At 34.8% G+C, this 18,169-nt stretch overlaps 3 protein-coding genes across 4 annotated transcripts; 1 reads left to right on the top strand and 2 right to left on the bottom strand.

Annotated features, from left to right (window-relative positions):
* Positions 1–403: 403 nt before the first annotated feature.
* Positions 404–3,141, bottom strand: tusc2b (tumor suppressor 2, mitochondrial calcium regulator b). Its single transcript, XM_039691133.2, has 4 exons — positions 2,970–3,141; positions 2,255–2,461; positions 1,421–1,541; positions 404–1,310 (listed from the first exon to the last, which is right to left on the bottom strand). Exons 2-4 carry the CDS (start codon positions 2,404–2,406, stop codon positions 1,245–1,247), a joined length of 339 nt encoding a protein of 112 aa, XP_039547067.1. The 5' UTR covers positions 2,407–2,461; positions 2,970–3,141; the 3' UTR covers positions 404–1,244.
* Positions 3,142–3,599: 458 nt separating this feature from the next.
* Positions 3,600–11,676, bottom strand: rassf1 (Ras association domain family member 1). Of its 2 annotated transcripts, XM_039691282.2 has the most exons (6): positions 11,266–11,676; positions 9,993–10,117; positions 5,933–6,037; positions 4,672–4,957; positions 4,456–4,571; positions 3,600–4,250 (listed from the first exon to the last, which is right to left on the bottom strand). In XM_039691282.2, exons 1-6 carry the CDS (start codon positions 11,543–11,545, stop codon positions 4,101–4,103), a joined length of 1,062 nt encoding a protein of 353 aa, XP_039547216.2. In that variant the 5' UTR covers positions 11,546–11,676; the 3' UTR covers positions 3,600–4,100. The 2 variants fall into 2 exon arrangements, with proteins under 2 accessions (XP_039547216.2, XP_039547217.1); XM_039691283.2 differs by lacking the exons at positions 9,993–10,117; positions 11,266–11,676 and adding an exon at positions 7,481–7,744.
* Positions 11,677–15,496: 3,820 nt separating this feature from the next.
* Positions 15,497–17,703, top strand: cyb561d2 (cytochrome b561 family, member D2). The gene is made up of 3 exons (XM_039691137.2): positions 15,497–15,770; positions 16,878–16,915; positions 17,030–17,703. Exons 1-3 carry the CDS (start codon positions 15,644–15,646, stop codon positions 17,531–17,533), a joined length of 669 nt encoding a protein of 222 aa, XP_039547071.1. The 5' UTR covers positions 15,497–15,643; the 3' UTR covers positions 17,534–17,703.
* Positions 17,704–18,169: the final 466 nt, after the last annotated feature.

The raw sequence follows: 18,169 nt of genomic DNA, 5'->3' as shown, positions 1-18,169 counted from the left end.
AATAAAATGTTGGTTTGTAGTTATGAGCAAAAAAAGTAATCTTGCAATAACTTCAGTAACAGGGTTGAATGGTCAGTCTAAACAAATATGATCAACAATGTGATACAAAGAATAAAAAAAAGGAAAATGGAATGAGTTTTACTTACCATTATATCATGCTGCAGAGCAGTCCAACTGATGTCACTTCCTGTGCATCGCATTTTTTTGGAATATTCAGCAGTAGAAATAAATCATAAAACTATTTTTAGACAATAAATATATTAATGATTTATCAATTAAAAAAAAACATGTTGAAAAAAAAATAGCCCTCATTTTCAATCAAATCCACATGGATAAAATCAGTTCAGTGTCCCACTAAATATCCAGTTTTAATATCGAATTAACAGACAAACACAGTTCGATATGCATTTATACGTGGTGTTTTCTTTAATGCCATCTGGTCATTTCAACTGTAATAAATAAAACCTGCCAGAACAGTGAGAGGGGAGCACGGCTTCTCATAATGACTGGCAGCACTGTGTCAGTCAGTACCTCAACCGTCCAATCAAGGAGCGGCAGCAATTCCATCATCCAATCAGCATACAAAAAAATCACAGCGCAGTAAACAGCCATTGATTCTCTCCTACTGGCTGGAAAGAAAGCAGAATCAGGTCTATATGAACTACATGCAAAATTCAGGCTGTAGTTTTACTTGCTTATTTTGTACTACTAACCCTAACTGCATTACCTCTACGATCATCGCATCCTGACGATCTGCGAAGCTCTGCTTGTCATACAATGCCCGTCGATTAAAGCGTTCAAATGCAACCTGATCTTAGAACATCTTCAGAATTCTAACCAGAACGTTCTAGAAGGTTCTCCAGAGTCCTTTATGATGTGCTCCTGATAAATGTCAAACATCGCTAAATTTTCTCAATTTCTATGGTCATATACTAACAAACGAACAGCCATTCACTCATACAAACCACACTTAGTGTCTTGGCCATACAGCCCATAATAGTCTTCAAGACGTACATGTGGAGGATTACAAGACAACGAAAAAAGTCAGGACATCATTGTCAGGCCTCAGCCTCTTCTCAGGCAGACGGCCAGAGCATCTCGCAACCCGTTTGCCGGGATTCAACATACACGCGTTGAGCCCTCCCAAACTCACGGGGGCGCTACACAGCAAGCGTGTCCAGGATCCAGCGGTCGGGGGGGGAAATGAGGGAGGACGGATTCTTCACAGGAGGTCACCGACGGCATCAAGCTTCACAGATGACAACGGGAAAATCGACGTGGATGCGAGGGTGATCCAACTTGACGACTCCCTACGAAAAAATTCCCAATAGTAACGTTTTAGTAATCATGAATATCCAAAGACTTATTAGAATTCAATCAAATGAAAATATGTTAGCAAAACATTCCTATGCTGACTAACCTGAGGTATGAGATTCTTGTGGATTCGTTTTAGTTTGGCTTTCTTACGGCCGTTTTTCGTTACTACCGTTTCTTCGTAAAACTCGTGGGCCAGGTCGCCGTCCTCATCGTAGTACAAAGAGCTTCACAACATAAATAGAAATGTAAAAAACACATACATGTCCAACAATCAAAATCTTTTTACAAAGTCACACCAAAAACGAGAACTACATATAACGATAACTATATTAGCATCAACACCAACGCACGACAAGTTTTGTTTATTACAAGTGCGCTCCGCAGTTTTGTTGTCTGCAGCTTTAAATACTCGAATGCATTGAAGCAGGATGGATTCCGATTATCGTTTTAGTTGCGATGTAGACTTCCTATTCTCATTGAATTAGAACGATTATTAAAATTTTAAGTTATCATTCTTCGTGTGAACAAGCCTTAAAGGGTTAGTTCGGTATTTTACACTTAAAGCCCTGTTTTAAGATCGTTTTGGATTAAATAGAACGGTTAAGATTGAAATTTGGACAATTGCTGCTGTCCTGAGAATTTTAGGTTTCTGTGTTAGCATCACAGGCTACGCTATCCAAACATTGGCAAAGGTGCATTATCGCCACCAACTGGACTGGAGTGTCTATTATTCAAGCTCTCAGTGGAAGAAGGTCCGGTTATGAGGCGTTTGGAAAAATAGGTCACAATTTTACAACGAATGGTAAAACACCTGTTGGAAAGCATTTAGCACCTTCTCTCAGTAAAAGAGAGTTACTTCTCTTAGTGTAACTGGCACAGCGATTTAGTTATGCTGTGTGAAATAAAGCCGCATGCCAGGATCTGTGGCTATATTTACCTCTTCCTGGTAAACACGAAAGGCGTCGCATTTCGGATGCTCCGGACCCTGGCCAGGCTCTGCTCTTGGCCATCTTTGGGAGGTTCATCCCCACCCACCGAACCAGAGAACGGCCAGTACCCTTTACCTTTAGACCCGCTGCCACCCATCATGGGCCGCAGAACATTCTCCTCCTGGTCGGGTCACACTTGGGACAGATGTACAGCTCTGAAGGAAGAAAGAATAGGCTGTTATTTGACTCATACTGTTAAATATTGACATAAATGAAGCTGATAATGTCAGTGTAATAAAATATGACTACTTTTTATGACATGGGAAATCTGTGACCTGTGCTTTCCCACCAAGTAAAACACTTCTTTATTGTAAAATCAATATACAATGTATTTTACGTTCTTAATAAATTTACATTTTGAACAATATTTTATGTAGCAGAGATTTTCACCTCAACATTAGCATGTAGCATCTTAAAACAAGACAGATTGTGTTTGACAGCAAAACATTTGCAAAAACAAGAGTCAAAATTATTATATTTATTCACGAAAAAGATTGTACACAAGTATTATAATTAATAAATGACATTCAGTTTAATAATTTTATTTTCCAATTGTTTAAATTTATGTAGCGTTCGTGCTAATACGGCTAACATCACCATAATGTCCTACAACGTTTGTGTCTATAACACAATATTATTCATATTTATAATGATGACACTTACTTGAAAATTATCTTGGTGTGAAATGAAGCAAAGGAGCAGATATAATGCGAATTATTACGGGTTTAAAGAGATTTATTGAGAGTCTAAAGTCAAAAAACGAAACGCTGGAGATCAGAGAATGAATCAAGACATTGTCAGCCGCTCCTGCTAAAACCGGAAACACATTGAACTGCCTCGGTGAGGAGAATTGCTAGAATAAAAGTTCGATTTTTTATAGAATAAAAGTCTTTAGTATATTAATTTTTAAAATAAATTTTATTTTATTTGAATAGACATTAAGCAAAATGAAAATCAAAATGTTTGATTTATGGTTTATGTTTTTTAAATAACTAAAAAAAAAAGGTTGTGCATATAATTTAGTAAACATGCATTGCAATGTATTGTATTCTTTAAATTACATATCATAATTTAAACTATCAAGTAGAGAAGAGGGCATTATTTAAAATACATTTCATCTTGTTACCTAAATGCTTTCCCTTAACTTTAAAAGCTACTTCTGTATTTAAAACATAATTATTATTATTAATAATAATAAAATGCACAATGATCCATATTACATATTTCAAACAATGAAATGTGTTTGTCATTTAATGGTTCTTCCACACAACAAAAACAGTCATTTTAAAGGGGAAAAATATTTTACTTTTATTAAATTTCAAAGAAATTGACAACAAATATCCAATATATACACGGGTCCTTCAATATCTCACAAGTATTGCATCACTAAATGGTGGTATATTAATATAAACTTTTTTTTCCTATTAGAAGTTCAAATGGTGTTTAAAATACTCTTTAATCTGCATTGATATATGCAATCACCACCGACCAATAATCTGTCGCTCACACTGGAAAGACGTTGCTCCACAACTGCATCTACGGCTACGACCGCAGCATTTCTTCCAGTGTAACGTCACACTCCTCTCACGCTTATCAGTCACGCTTAAACACACGCTGCTACTCTCTCTCTCTCTCTCTCTCTCTCTCTCACTGCATTTCTCTTTCATTTACAACCCTCTCATGTCTCAAAGGGTTCTTCCACACACTCTTTGGATTCAAACAGTAATAAGCTGCGTACTTAGTATGTTTTCTTCTCCTTTTCTCTTGTTTCTGAGGTATAAAAAGCGGCTTGTTTCAGCCAGGCGTACTGAAGTTCTTCATAGCTTCTTTCATCTTGTCTCGTGCCGAAGCGTAGCGCCGCACGATCTGCCGGACGTGATCCTCCTCCTCCCGCTGCAGAATGCGAAGGAAGTTCTTGAGTTCGGGAAAACTGAACGCATCCCACTGTGAGAAGAAGCCAACAATATTGTGAATACTTGTACCCAATATATATATATATATATATATATATATATATATATATATATATATATATATATATATATATATATATATATAAACCTTTTAAAACAATTTAGCAGCATATTTTAAAATATCTATAATTTCTAATAATAACTTTGATGACCACGTACAGACGGCGTTTACTCACATTAACTTCTCCCGTTTCATTCTCTTTAAGAACTAAACTGAGGACTTTCTCGTTGGGTCCAGCACACAGACGCAAGAAAAGCGGACATTCATCATCTGGAATCTTCTTTAAGTACACTGAAAAAAGAAAGATAATAGAAATTGATACTTGTATACAATTTATATTTTGTTTATTATAAGAATCGATGTCAAAAATTATCCATGTTCCTCTCCCCACCTTGATTCTGCCGTTCGCTGCGTTCGAACAGAGAGAACTTGGCCGGATTGTCCACCACGGTGAACTTCTTCAGCAGTGCTTCGATGACCTCTCTGGCCCGTGTTTTGGAGCTGATGTGCAGGTGTTTGACTGTGTCCCTGGGCAGGTAGAATGAGGTGCGGTGCTGCAGTGCTTCAGTGCAGTCCCATCCCGAGGAGGACGACGTGCTCCGTGAAGGAGGGAGAGACACGGGCCGGGCCAGCTTAAACTGGACCTTTATGAAGCCGGTGTAAGATCCGTCACGGTTCTGATGACGAGGACAAGAAAACAATCACACTGAGGTGCACACTGAAGCTGATAGTTACGGTTAGGGGTTTGTCCAAATGCAACTACCACAAATAAATATAATACAATAAATGTAATATTATAATAATGCATAATATAACAATATACATGTGCAATTAAAAATACTGTAATGCAAGCACCTCTAATAAACATAAAGATATATAATAATATTATAATGTATATTATATTGTGTTATTATAATTATAATGCAAGCACCACTAATACATTTATAGGTATATAATAATGTGTATTATGTTATTATGATTTTATGATATTTATGTAAACAGCAAAACATACATAGATATAGAATAACTATATATATATATATATATATAATTATTATATTATACAATTACAAATAAATTACTTTATCCATTCATTTATCATATATTGATTATTAATATTATTACACAGTATACATTGCCTTCATATACATAAATTATTTATATATATATATATATATATATATATATATATATAAAAACTATTGTTAAAATTAAATATTTTTATATAAATTATATATGAAGAGTTTAGATGCAAAAGCCTCTAAGTGCCATTTGAAATTTTCTTCTAGAATGATCATTTTTATCAAGCTTGTATATTTAAGTTCAGTGATTTCACTTAAATGGCAATGATAATTACCTATTAATTGTTATTTAAGTGAAATTACTGAACTTAAATATACAAGTTTGATAAAAATCATCATTAAAGAAGAAAATTTCAAATGGCATTTAGAGGCTTTTGCATCTGAACTCTTCATATAATACATAATATTCTACAATACTAAATCATATAATTATTTTTTAATAAAATAACATATACAGTTTTATACACACACGTATATAAAGTTATATAAATTTGATAATATATCAAATTGTAAAATTTAAATCAGCAAAAAAACTATTTGACATAAATTGAGGCCGACTGGTTTTCTTACCAGAACCATGAAGAGGTTGCTGTTGACCTGAGCGTTGTATTCTTTCACTTTCTGTTGTATTTCAGCGACAGACAGCTCCTGCTTCCTGCAGTCGACTGGCTCATCCTGCAGGACAGAGGACAGGAAAGTGTTTAATGCATCACGTGACCACAAGGGGGAGGCAAAGAAAGCTCAAGCGACTCAGACTGGCTGACGTATCCCTAGTTTATAAGAATTTTATAGTTCATCTGATTCCTAAACACAGATTTTATGGTTTGTACTGAGATACACACCAATAAGAATCAGATTTATATCAACTTTAAAAAAAAAAAACAAAAAAAAACAGCCTGACTTTGTGAGCGAGTAACTATATTTAACAACATCAGCTGGTTGTGTTTGTACAGCAAAACTATCAGTCTGAGACAGAAAGTTGGTTTCAAATACTCAGATCCAGCTGGATGCCTTTACCCACAACTTACACAGACTGACAAGAAAACACCCTCCCTCATCCAGAAATAGCCGACAGGAAGTAGGAACACACACACACACACACACACATTGTTCCACACTCACTCATACACACATGTAGACTTCAAATGCGTCTGAATGTGCGCAAGGAATAAACAATTTCCATTCTGCCCCATTAACTCTAGTACTTCAATACAAGTATGATTTCTTCCCAAATTTGTGGGAAAATTTGTTTCCTACACTCGAGACCGCCTCATTTAGTTTTCTTTTTTCTGTAAATCTGCGGAACCAATAAGTACAGTTAAATGAAACCATATAAATTGAATTAAATATTTATCAACTGGTTAATTTAAGTAGTTATTAAATATTTAAGAAGATAATACAAATTATATATGCATATTTTAAAAATGCATTTTCAAATTATTAATTCATAAGACAGCCTACACCAATAATGTCCAATTTAGGGCATTATGGCTCTCCTTTGTGTGTAAAAAATACTACTAAATGAATAAGCAAGCAATATATGTTTCAGTGATGTCACGTAAAAACAAACCTTTTCCACTTTTATCTTTGAATAAAATTGCTGGCTTCATAAACAGTAATGAAGTTTTAATAAAGAGTCTTTACACTGATCATGGGCTATGTAATGAGACATGGACATACTGCAGATGCTTTGACTTGTTAATCACCCCAAGTGCTACTCAGCATGACATCATTTTAAGAGGAAACACCCCCACCCCCACCAGACACACACTAAATATACTAAACTACTACTACACACACAAACTAAATATTAAAAATACAATAAACATTTAAAAAATAATTACTAATTAAATGTTAAGATTTTTAATAATAATATAAATTACTAAATCGTTTTTGTACGGTTTGAAAGTATATGCAAGCATCATTTAAAATAACCACGCATGCGCAGATTGCGCACATGCATTGTTGGCACACCGAGCCGAAGATATCCGTATCCGTAAGTTCAGTCCCTCCAGTTCCAAAAGGACTGTAAAAATAGCAACGCCCACCCAAAAACCCCAAATAATAAACATTTAAGCTTAATATAGTTTTTTGTATGGTAATTTATCACTGTCTTACTTTGTCTTTGCGTTTTTTGGTCTTTCTGAGTGAAGTGCGCGCGGTGTAGAACTGCTCGAGCTCGTGCTCGGAGTCGCTCTGGCTGCAGTATCCGCTGCTCGCGCTGCTGCCCCACGTCATGTCGAACCACTCACAATCCGTCATTATCTCACCGAAACCGACTGGACCGGGACTGTGTAAGATCTTCCGCTGTGTCTGAGTGAGGAGGGTGATGTGGCTGTCTGACTGACTGACCTCGTGCAACCGGGATGCAATGCAACCGTTAGGCGTGATTTCAAACCCCACCCTTCCGCTTTGCTCCGCCCCCCCGGATTGAATTTACTGAACGTAGGCCCCTCCCTCCATTCAATCCTGGCCCCTCCCCCCAAGACACAGCAGAACCATGAGCAGAACAATACAGTTTCTAACTATAAAAAATATAATTATATATATATTTAATGGTATAACAATTATACAAATTATACACAAATTTATATATGTAAATAACAGTATTTTAAATACATTTATACTATTATGTATAAGAACGGATAAATCATTACAGCTGACAAATAATAATTAGTATATAGTACTATGCAGTATTTTTAAATGGTACATTTATGATAGTAAATAACTATAAATATATTTGAATACATTTATACTATTATGTACATATACACATATATATTAAATATTTTATTTTACAGTATTTGGTATGACAGAAGAGCTCTGAAACAAACAAACAATACAAATCGAATTACATCTTAATATAATTATATATTAATTACTTTAAAATGACATATAATAATATGCGATGTTTGTTATATATAAAACATAACATGTATCTTAAATCATATATTTATATTAGTAAATAATCATAATAATTATTATTATCCAATATTACCAAGTAACAAAATAATTTAGAATTAAAGAAGTCCAGAAAATAACATAGTGAACAGAAAAGAATCGCTGGGTCTCAGGAGGGTATATAAATGTTATATATGGTGCCGCTGGGTAAAGCCTTATGTGTAATTTAAGTAGAAAGATCAGTTCACGCAAATGTTACACGGCCAAATGAGAAGTTAAGATAATTTGCACATTTGTAATTAGGTAAAAGGTCCATTGTGAAGCATGATTAGTTGATTTCTCCAGCTGTCCCCTCCTCCACCTTCCCCCATATCACTTTCACATCAGCACTCAAGACTCACTAACATGGAAAAATCCATGGAGGATCAGTCCTTCGCAGATCATCACGGTGATTACCATCTTAAATGATCAGCTAAAACCTTCCATGCAACTCTACATAGACACATTTTGTTAAAAAAATGTCCAGAATGTTTTAACAGTAATGTATTGTCAGATTTGAAATGTTAAAAAGCGAGCAGCTGCTTTATTGTGTGGTTGTCGTAAATTGCGCGTGTGTAGGACGTAATAAAATCAGCACTGGTGGCATATGGCGAGCCGAGACTCAGACCTACTTCAATTATGCTTTACGTTGAATTTATGCACACAACATGCAAACAAAGATTTTTGGAAACTTTGAATTAATTATCGAAATAATCGAAATTATGACAGATGAGGAGATAATAATCGAGATTGTGACATCATAATTTCAACTTTTTATCAAATAAAATTATTAATTTAAGTCATAATTTCAAATAATGTCATAATTGTGAGTTATAATTTTGAGGTTTTATCTCATCATTTTGATTTAGTATGTCAACGTTAACTTATTTCAGGAACTACTTTTTATCTTATTATGACTTTCTATTACAATTTCGACTTTTTATCCTATAATTGATTGTATATATGATTTTCTATTATAATTATGACTTTTTAAGCCATATTTTTATTAATCTTATAATTACAACAGACATCATTTCGATTTAGTATGACTTTTTATCTTATGATTTTTTGTCATCATTTTGACTTTTTATCTCATAACTATGACCTTTTAAGACTTAATTTTGACTTGTGTCAAAAAATATCAACATTTTATCTCATTATGACTTTCTGTCATAATTTCAACGTTTGATCTCTCATTATTATGACTTTCTATGTCATAATTTCAACGTTTTATCTCATTGTTATGATTTTGTATGTCATAATTTTGACTTTGTATCTTATGATTTTTTGTCATCATTTTGACTTTTTATCTCATAGTCATAACTATGACTTTTTAAGACTTAATTTTGACTTACGTCATAATTTCAACGTTTGATCTCATTATTTTGACTTTCTATGTCATAATTTCAACATTTTATCTCACAATTATGATTTTGTATGTCATAATTTCGACTTTTTATCTCATGATTTTGATTAATGTAATAATTGTGACAAAGTCATCATTTCTAATCTTAAAAATCGCAACGTTTTAAGTCATAATTTCGACTTTTTGTCATAAGGATTGCTTTCTTATGTGGCAGAAATGGGCTTCCATACGAAAGCGCCCACCACTAGCACATATATAAACAACTTCCTCTTATTTACATGTCATTTACGGGTGACGTGTCCTCTCTAGCAGTCGTTCTCTCACCACATTGGTGTCCGTCTCGATCGTGTCCTCGCAGTAGTTTGTTTGTTCATGGATGGCGTCACAGTTGGAGCTGCAGTCCAGTTGAATAAAGGGTTGACAGCGGTAGTGACATGTGTAATTACAGTCTGAGGAGACACAAACATTCATTCAGAAACCAAAAGCACACATCCAGTATTTGTTTCTAGTGATAAATATAGTTCTCAGCACTACGGTTTAACAGAGCAGCAGTCTGATTTTAGTGGCACAAGCTGAACATATGACCGTGGGGTCAAGCTGTGCTCATGAACTAGTCTACAGCGCCACCTGGTGGTAATGGTGAATGTATGTTCTGGGTCATTAAATTAATAAATTATCAATAAATCTGTTTGACTGAGCTACTTTAAAAGCTTTACGAGGTGTAAAAACATGCTGGTAATAAACGTTTTAAAGTGATGTTTTTGGGAAATACAGAAAAGAAAAGAGAAAACAATATTTTTAATTCTATGACAAAAAATAAATTTTTAATTCTATGACGTTACAAGATATTCTGGAAGGTTCCCAGGAATTTGCCAAGGTGTTCTGGCTGGTTTAGGCATTTCTTTATGTAATTATACAGTTATGCTTTAAATGTTCTCGCTCTGTTATTCATGTTCTTCATTTTATATATTGTACTCTTCTGTTTGTAAGTGGTTTGTAAGCAGTTCGGTATTTATTCTAATGTTATATAATTTTCATTTAAAATCAGTTGCACATATTTTAACATCTAATCTGTATGCTATAACCTAACTTCTTCATTTTTACTTCTTCATTCTTCTTCAAACACATAATTAATGTATAATTACATTATGTATTTATGCCCTTACTCAAAGTTATACATTTATTTAAGCATGTATGTATTATACATTTATTAGAACATTTATTTATTTGTTTATTCCATTTGCATTATTTGTCTAAATCAAAATCAATTGCACATATTTATTTTCACATCTAATTTGTACAAGGTTATTCTATTCTATTCTTATGTCTTATTTATTTGCTGTATGCTTTTGTGAATTACAGTCCATAAATAAACTAATAAGATTACTGATTGATTTGCTGTTTGAATTCTTACATTTCGTAACAAACACACACCCACACAATCTCTATCCAACAAAAGACACTGTCTAAACTAATCCCTGCCTAAACATCCTTTTCCTATTTGCGTTGCGAATAGTCTCTGAGGGCCAGATTGTCTTGACAGAAACATTTACACAGCAGAAGACAAATATCCCGATCATCTGGGTGAAAGACTCACGTGTGCAGCGGAGACTCTGCCTGTACAGGCCCCATATAAACTCCCCGCAGAGGTCGCACCAGCTGAGCTGCGTCTGACTGCAGGGCTGGAGGTCGTGACCCCGTCCGGGTTTACACGATAGCCAGTCGGGGTCCTCCAGACGCACGCGCTCCCCCACCATCCGCACCACCTTCTCTTTGCTCCACCTCTCCAGGGTGGGCGGAGGGGCGCTAGGGGGCGCTAACTCAATGCGGTCGCCCGGAGTCAAGTCCTGTAATTCAATGAGTTCACATTTTGCCATCTTGGGGATGTGAGAGGCTAAAAAGCATGGCTCAGTAGATCACTTCAGAACGACCCGGTTTACTCCGAACCAGGTCGACGGACTTCGCACATCCAGGCTGAGTACAAACATGGATCAGTTTGTCGACCGTACAATATTAATACAAAAGAGATGATGATGTTTTCAGCGAGATGTCCTCTTGATTCAGTTTTCAGCAGCATCTGGCTCAATCTGAGGAAAAAAACAGCAGAGATTAGATTAGATTACGATATATTGTGAGATAAATGTGGAAAGTTATAATCTGTCTGATCTTCAATGGACTCCATTCATTTGTTTTACTATCATTATATATATATATACTTTAAGTAATATAAATATGATATATTACAAATCTATTTTAATAATATAAACCTATTATAATTATGTTTTTGTAGCTATTTTACATCTATATATTTTTCATAAAAGAGAGACCCTTGATATTTGTTGAACAGAATTAAATATTTAGTCTGTATAGGGTAAAAAAGCTTCTTTAAACATCAGACAGAAAGTCTACAGACAGGAAATTAAGGGGTTTTAACATTCCAGTGGGTTTGTGCGAACTAATCTGTCCTTTACAAAACCACTTGACAACATCTATATGGACGCTGATCAGTATGCGTGAGAGAAAAATTCTCTTAAGGGTGTTTTTGAACCATTTTTGTTGTAGGGCACCTCATTTGGCTACTGTCCTAATCCTGAGAAGCCCAAAGGCCTGAACAACCAACCAGAATAGAAAGAAGAGTAAAACTGGGTCACAAAAGCATAGCATAAAAAAAGCACATAATATAGACTAATAAACAATAGACAAACAGAATAGAATAGAATAAAAAAGAATAGAATAGAATAGAATAGAATAGAATAGAACTGATTTGGGCAATTAATGCAAATATTTGAATATATGCAAATAAGATAATAAGGAAATAAATCGCAACAATGAATGTAAAATACACAAATACTTAGGCTAACTGTAAACCTTTAAATAAAAGCATAAAATATCTAATTACTAAATTAATTTGAGTTCGATGTAATTAATTTAATTACAACGAATAAAATAATTAATATAATAAAGATGTCAAAATGTCTTGCCTTCAAATCCAATTAAAGAACGTAATTTATACAGAATGAGATGCATAAACAAACCAAGATAATAGAAAATAAAGAGAATGAATAACAAAGAGAGTAAGAAATAATGCATAAATACATAAAAAAACAAATTTACTTGTGAAAATGTGTTGTATTCATTTCAAACAAATAACACAAAATAATCTCTCACAGATTAGATTAGCAATTAGACGTCATTGACTTGACGTGAAATATAAAAAAACGCTACAAACTCCAGAAAGTAGGTTATAACATCTATAATTTTATGGTTCGTGTCAGATTATAGCTGTAGCCTACTTGTATTTGAACCTCTTGTAGAAACTGCTTAAAAAGACCAGCCTACCTTATTAAACCAAAAACAACTTCGTCAGAAGAGCCTCAAACTGACAGTAAACGGGTTTAGTTTCCTCAAATCCGCTCGTGAAGTCTCAAACAGCGCGTAATCTGCGCGCGCATCGCGTGTTTGAGAGGAGATAACGCAAGGGATTGCGCAAAACAGAGAAAACATTTTCCATTACAGCCAAACAGAAGTGGAAAAGATGCTCCTCTGGCAGTCAGATGTCTCCTCAGATTTTCGGTTCACTTTTGGCGTCATTCGCAGTAGCATCTCCAAACTGGGTCGATTATGAGTTTCTCCAGTCGGAACGACGAGCACCTTGTACAGCGCGACCGCTACCGCGAGATAGTGCGCATGCGCCGCAGACTAACGCAGATTAACGCTTAATCCAGCACGATCTGTCCTATTTGAGCGGCGAAGGGAGAGCAGACATCATTTCCTGGAGCATTTGGTGGACCCTCGGGTTTCATGTTTTGAACCCACGCCTGCGGGGTTTAAACCTCGTTTAAAATTAAACTCATTCTTAAAGGGACAGCACTCTCAAAATGATCTATTTGTAATTCTATTCATTCCCTCGAAAATCTTAACGTAGCTCAGCTCTTTTCCGAACAAAAGTGGTTCATACAACTTGTATGATATACATTTCAAGTCTTCTAAAATTACATGTGGGGAACAGACAGACATTTAAGTTGTTATTTGATAAATCTTAAGAATATTTTTACAGAGTAATAACCTTGGCTTTAAAGTATTAGAAAGTGAACATGGAAGATATCATTTTCCTGTAAAAACTTTAGTGCAATGACTAGAAATCTAGTACGTACTTCCTCCAAACTGGGATTGGCAGAGGTCCATAGGCTTGATTTAACATTGAAGTCTCTCTCTCTCTCTCTCTTTGGTCTGAAAGCGGATGTCTTGTATCATCAGGAAGGAGGTCTGTGAAGACCCAGATGAGATAAGAAGGTTTCTGTCCTCCATTCAGTCTGGATGAGGGCCAACAAGTCACAGGACACGAAGAAATCCTGCCCCGTATAGAGGACAATAAACAGTAATTGGTTGTGAATGTCTGATTTTGTTACGGTCATCGGATTCCCCAATTAACTGAGTCATTTCATGACATTTCCCCAAACAAACCAATTATAAATACAAAAATATAGATAAAAGATGTCATTCTGAAAAGTAAAAAAAATAATAATATAAAACAAAAATATTTAATCTAAAAATAAATAAAATACAAAACCATAACCCAAAACCATACTTTTAAAGTTAAAAACATAATTGACCTCTGTATGGACAGGAATAAAAAAAAAATATTGTAGAAAATAAGTTCTGCACAGACATAGATAACAATAAACTGTGAAGTATTTATTTATTTGTGGAATCTGGAAAAAAAAATCCAGTGTGATCCCTGCAGGTCAAAAGACGGAAAGACACATGCATGTAAACAAAATCCCACGTCAGCATGAGCGAATGGATTTCTAGAACAGCCTTTCTCAAACTTTTTTCAGTCAGGGCACCTTTCAAAAGTGCATAAAATCTCAAGGCACCCCAGTGTAAAATATAATTTAAAAACACTGCATAACCCAAATTTAAATGCAAATGTCTTGTTTAGTTAGACAGAACAGTAATGAACAGAGCATAATATGAACTGTAAATAACAATAATAATAAAAACTTTATAGCACCTTTAAAAACACAGGTTTGCAAAGTAATTCACAAAATAATTAATCAGAGACACAAATGCCATAAAACCGTAAGAGGTGGACCGCCCAATACAAGAACCCAATAACAAATCCAGACCAGGAGAACTCAAATGAAGTGCAGGATGCAGATAAAACAAAAATCCCCAGCTCTTGTGGGGATTTTCTTTTCAAAAAACGATCCATAATGCTGTAACTAAAGTGGCCTAAATTCACGTTTATTTTTACGTTTCTGTCAGTCTGAGGTGTTGCTATAACGCGTTGCTATGGATTGCGTCACTTGCGTCAAGTTGTGTGTGTCTTGCTTCAGTCTTGTGAGACGGATTTTTTTATTATTAATTTTATATGTTTATCTAAAATGAATTTACAATTTTATTAATATGTTCATATGTTTAAAAAGAAGAATATAAATTCAAATATATTTATATATGAAATGTCAGCTGTTTTTTTTTTCTGGGTTTTTTTTTTCCATATTTTTTTTAGCCTACGTAATTTTTTGGCGGCACCCCTGACACAGCTAGGGGGCACCCCAGTGTGCCGCGGCACCCACTTTGAGAAAGGCTGTTCTAGAACAGAGGCAATCTGGAAGGAATTACTGACAATTGTTGTCAAAATAAAATACATTTATATAAATTAGAGAAGAAAATACACGTTGGCGCAAATAATATTAATTTCAATTGATCGTAGTCGGTTTTCAAAGTATAAATCATATTTATTTTTATGACAAATCTGAACTAATCAGATTAGATTTTGCTTCAAAACGAGATGGGACTTTTATTATGGCATGTTTTGGCTGTCTCTGTAACCGGAATCCTTGAATGATCAGAGAGAGTTCGTGGTTGAGATTGCGAGCATTTCAAATGGGTTGAGTTAGTTTAGTCTCAGTGTGCTGTTTGTGTATGTTACTGTATTGAATAGTTTTGAGAGAGAGCCAGTAGAATATAATATGACTGTCCATCACGAGTCGGAGCCTAAGCTGTACCGCTACAGCAGGATAGTGTGCGGAGTGTCCACTCATGTGCTGTGCGCGGTGTTCACTGGCTTCATCACGGTCCTCGCCAAACCTGGATCCAGTGAGTACAATAAACACTACGTTAGTGAAGTTCATAACGATCAGTCGTATTCAGACTCTCACTGATCTGTGCTGTGACTGTCCCATAGACAGCAGACTGTCCGAAAACGATTGTTTCCTGTATTGAATTTATATGGTGTTTGATACTTTTGATCAAACATTTTGAAATGCTTTCTAATTTATTTCTGACAGGAAAAGTTTTATTCATTTAAAAAAATGAAAAAGTAACATCGTGCAAATATACTATTAATTATGAAAGTAGATTATATAAATGTTGTGCGCAAAAGATGAATACTTTTTTATGTAGGCCTATATTGTATAATATTTGTGTGTGTGTGTGTGTGTGTGTGTATATATATATATATATATATATATATATATATATATATATATATACACACACATGTGATGTAAAAATCGATGAATCGTGATTAATCGCAACACAAAAGTTTGTGTATATAGTTATTTATTTATTTATAAATTTATTTATTTATTAAAAATATATCGTGATAATTATTTTTGACCATATCGCCCAGCCCTATATATGTGTGTGTGTATATATATATATATATATATATATATATATATATATATATATATATATATATATATATATATATATATAATTGTGTTTTGTGTAAAATAATCAAATATAATTGAATACACTTTGTAATAATAAAACAAATAATTTATAAATGTGTATGTATATATATTATAAAATACAATATTGATATTTTCACTTGCTTGTAGTATATTTTAGATTAAAATACCTAATGAATATTTTAAATATATAACTAAAAACATAATGATGTTTGAATCTACATAAACATAAATAAATGTCTTGTTTCTGGCTCACAGTATGTTTATTATTGTTAACTAAAATCATTCAAATGTGTTTTATTTGGTAATTGAAACAAAGCTGAAATCAAATCTAAATATTCGAGTAAAGGTCAATTCGAAATGTTGCCTATGCAACCAACTGAAATAAAATTAGATATAAGCTAAATATAAATATATTTTCAATCAAATGAAAATAAAAGAAGCACATTCCATTATTAATAAACACTATAGTGGTATATAAATAACACTGCTCTCTGTTTGCCTACAGGTCTGTTCTCATGGCATCCGTTCCTGATGACTCTTGGTGTGAGTGTGACGGAAAACATACAGACCTTGAATGTTTTGCATATAAATGAATTTTAAGTTTGCTTTTTGTCATGCAGTACTATCCTCTCACAAGATTTTCTTGCTCCCATTTAGTTTTCCTTTTTCATGACTGAAGCCGTTCTACTGTTCAACCCCTACTCGTCTCCCGTCAGGAAGTTGAAGCACAAAACTAAAGGCCGCCTGCACTGGATCCTGCAGTGTCTGTGCGTGTGTTGCGCAACCGCGGGCCTGAGCGCCATCTTTTACAACAAGAATCTCAACGACAAGCCACACTTCACGTCCTGGCACGGGTTGGTCGGTGTGATAACGGTGTCTGTCGTCGGGCTGCAGTCGCTCGGAGGACTTCCCCTCCTTTACCCCAAACTGACCAAAGGCTGGTCGCTGGCCAAACTGAAGCGCTACCACGCCACCTCTGGTTTACTCACGTACCTGCTGGGCAGCCTCAGCTTGTTTCTCGGACTGTGCTCTTCGTGGTTCAGTGCCAGTGTGAGCGGGTACTTCTGGTACCTGGCCGTCCTCTGCCCGGTTCTGTGCGCTCTGGTCGTTATGAGTCAGGTAACGAACGCTTACATGGCTCGGAAACGAATGCAGTACTGAAACAGACATTCAAGGTTTCTAATTAGGGTTATCTGATACACAGACATTGTGAACCTGAATTGCGTGTTGCGGCTCAGCTGCATGACAGAGATGATGTGATTGCTTACTTGTAAATTTACATTATTGCTATATAGACTGACCAAAATAAATGTATTTTTGGATAAGTTTTATATTCTTGAGTGCATTTAAGCTGTATTGTATGGGGTTAGAATTGTTGCATTATTCCAAATAAATAGATTGAGATTCACAAAATTGTATCAAATTCATAAATAAATCAAAATGTAAAGAGTTTCATAAAACTTAATATAAGAGATTTCTTCAATCAAAAGTTCAGTATGGTATACCACAAGGCTCAGTACTAGGACCGTTGCCGTTCACACTTTACTTGCTACTCTTAGGAGATATCATCAGGAAGCTTGGCATTAGTTTTCACTGTCATGCTGATGATACTCAGCTCTATATTTCTTACTGTTTACAATTGTGTTTTATGTCACAAACACAACTCTGGAATTTATCTGTAAACCACTTTCTGTGCATTTTTAAATCGCTGCACGCATTTGTAAATCCCCTCACGCATCTGTGGATTATGAATCACTTCTAGTTTTGAAGTGCAGACAAATCCACAAATAAGTGGAC

This window comes from Pimephales promelas, chromosome 2, assembly GCF_988280905.1.
Source record: "Pimephales promelas chromosome 2, fPimPro1.hap1.1, whole genome shotgun sequence".
NCBI lineage: Eukaryota > Metazoa > Chordata > Actinopteri > Cypriniformes > Leuciscidae > Pimephales > Pimephales promelas.
The sequence above is the reverse complement of the archived record's forward strand: the minus strand, read 5'-3'. Positions and strand labels throughout refer to the sequence as shown.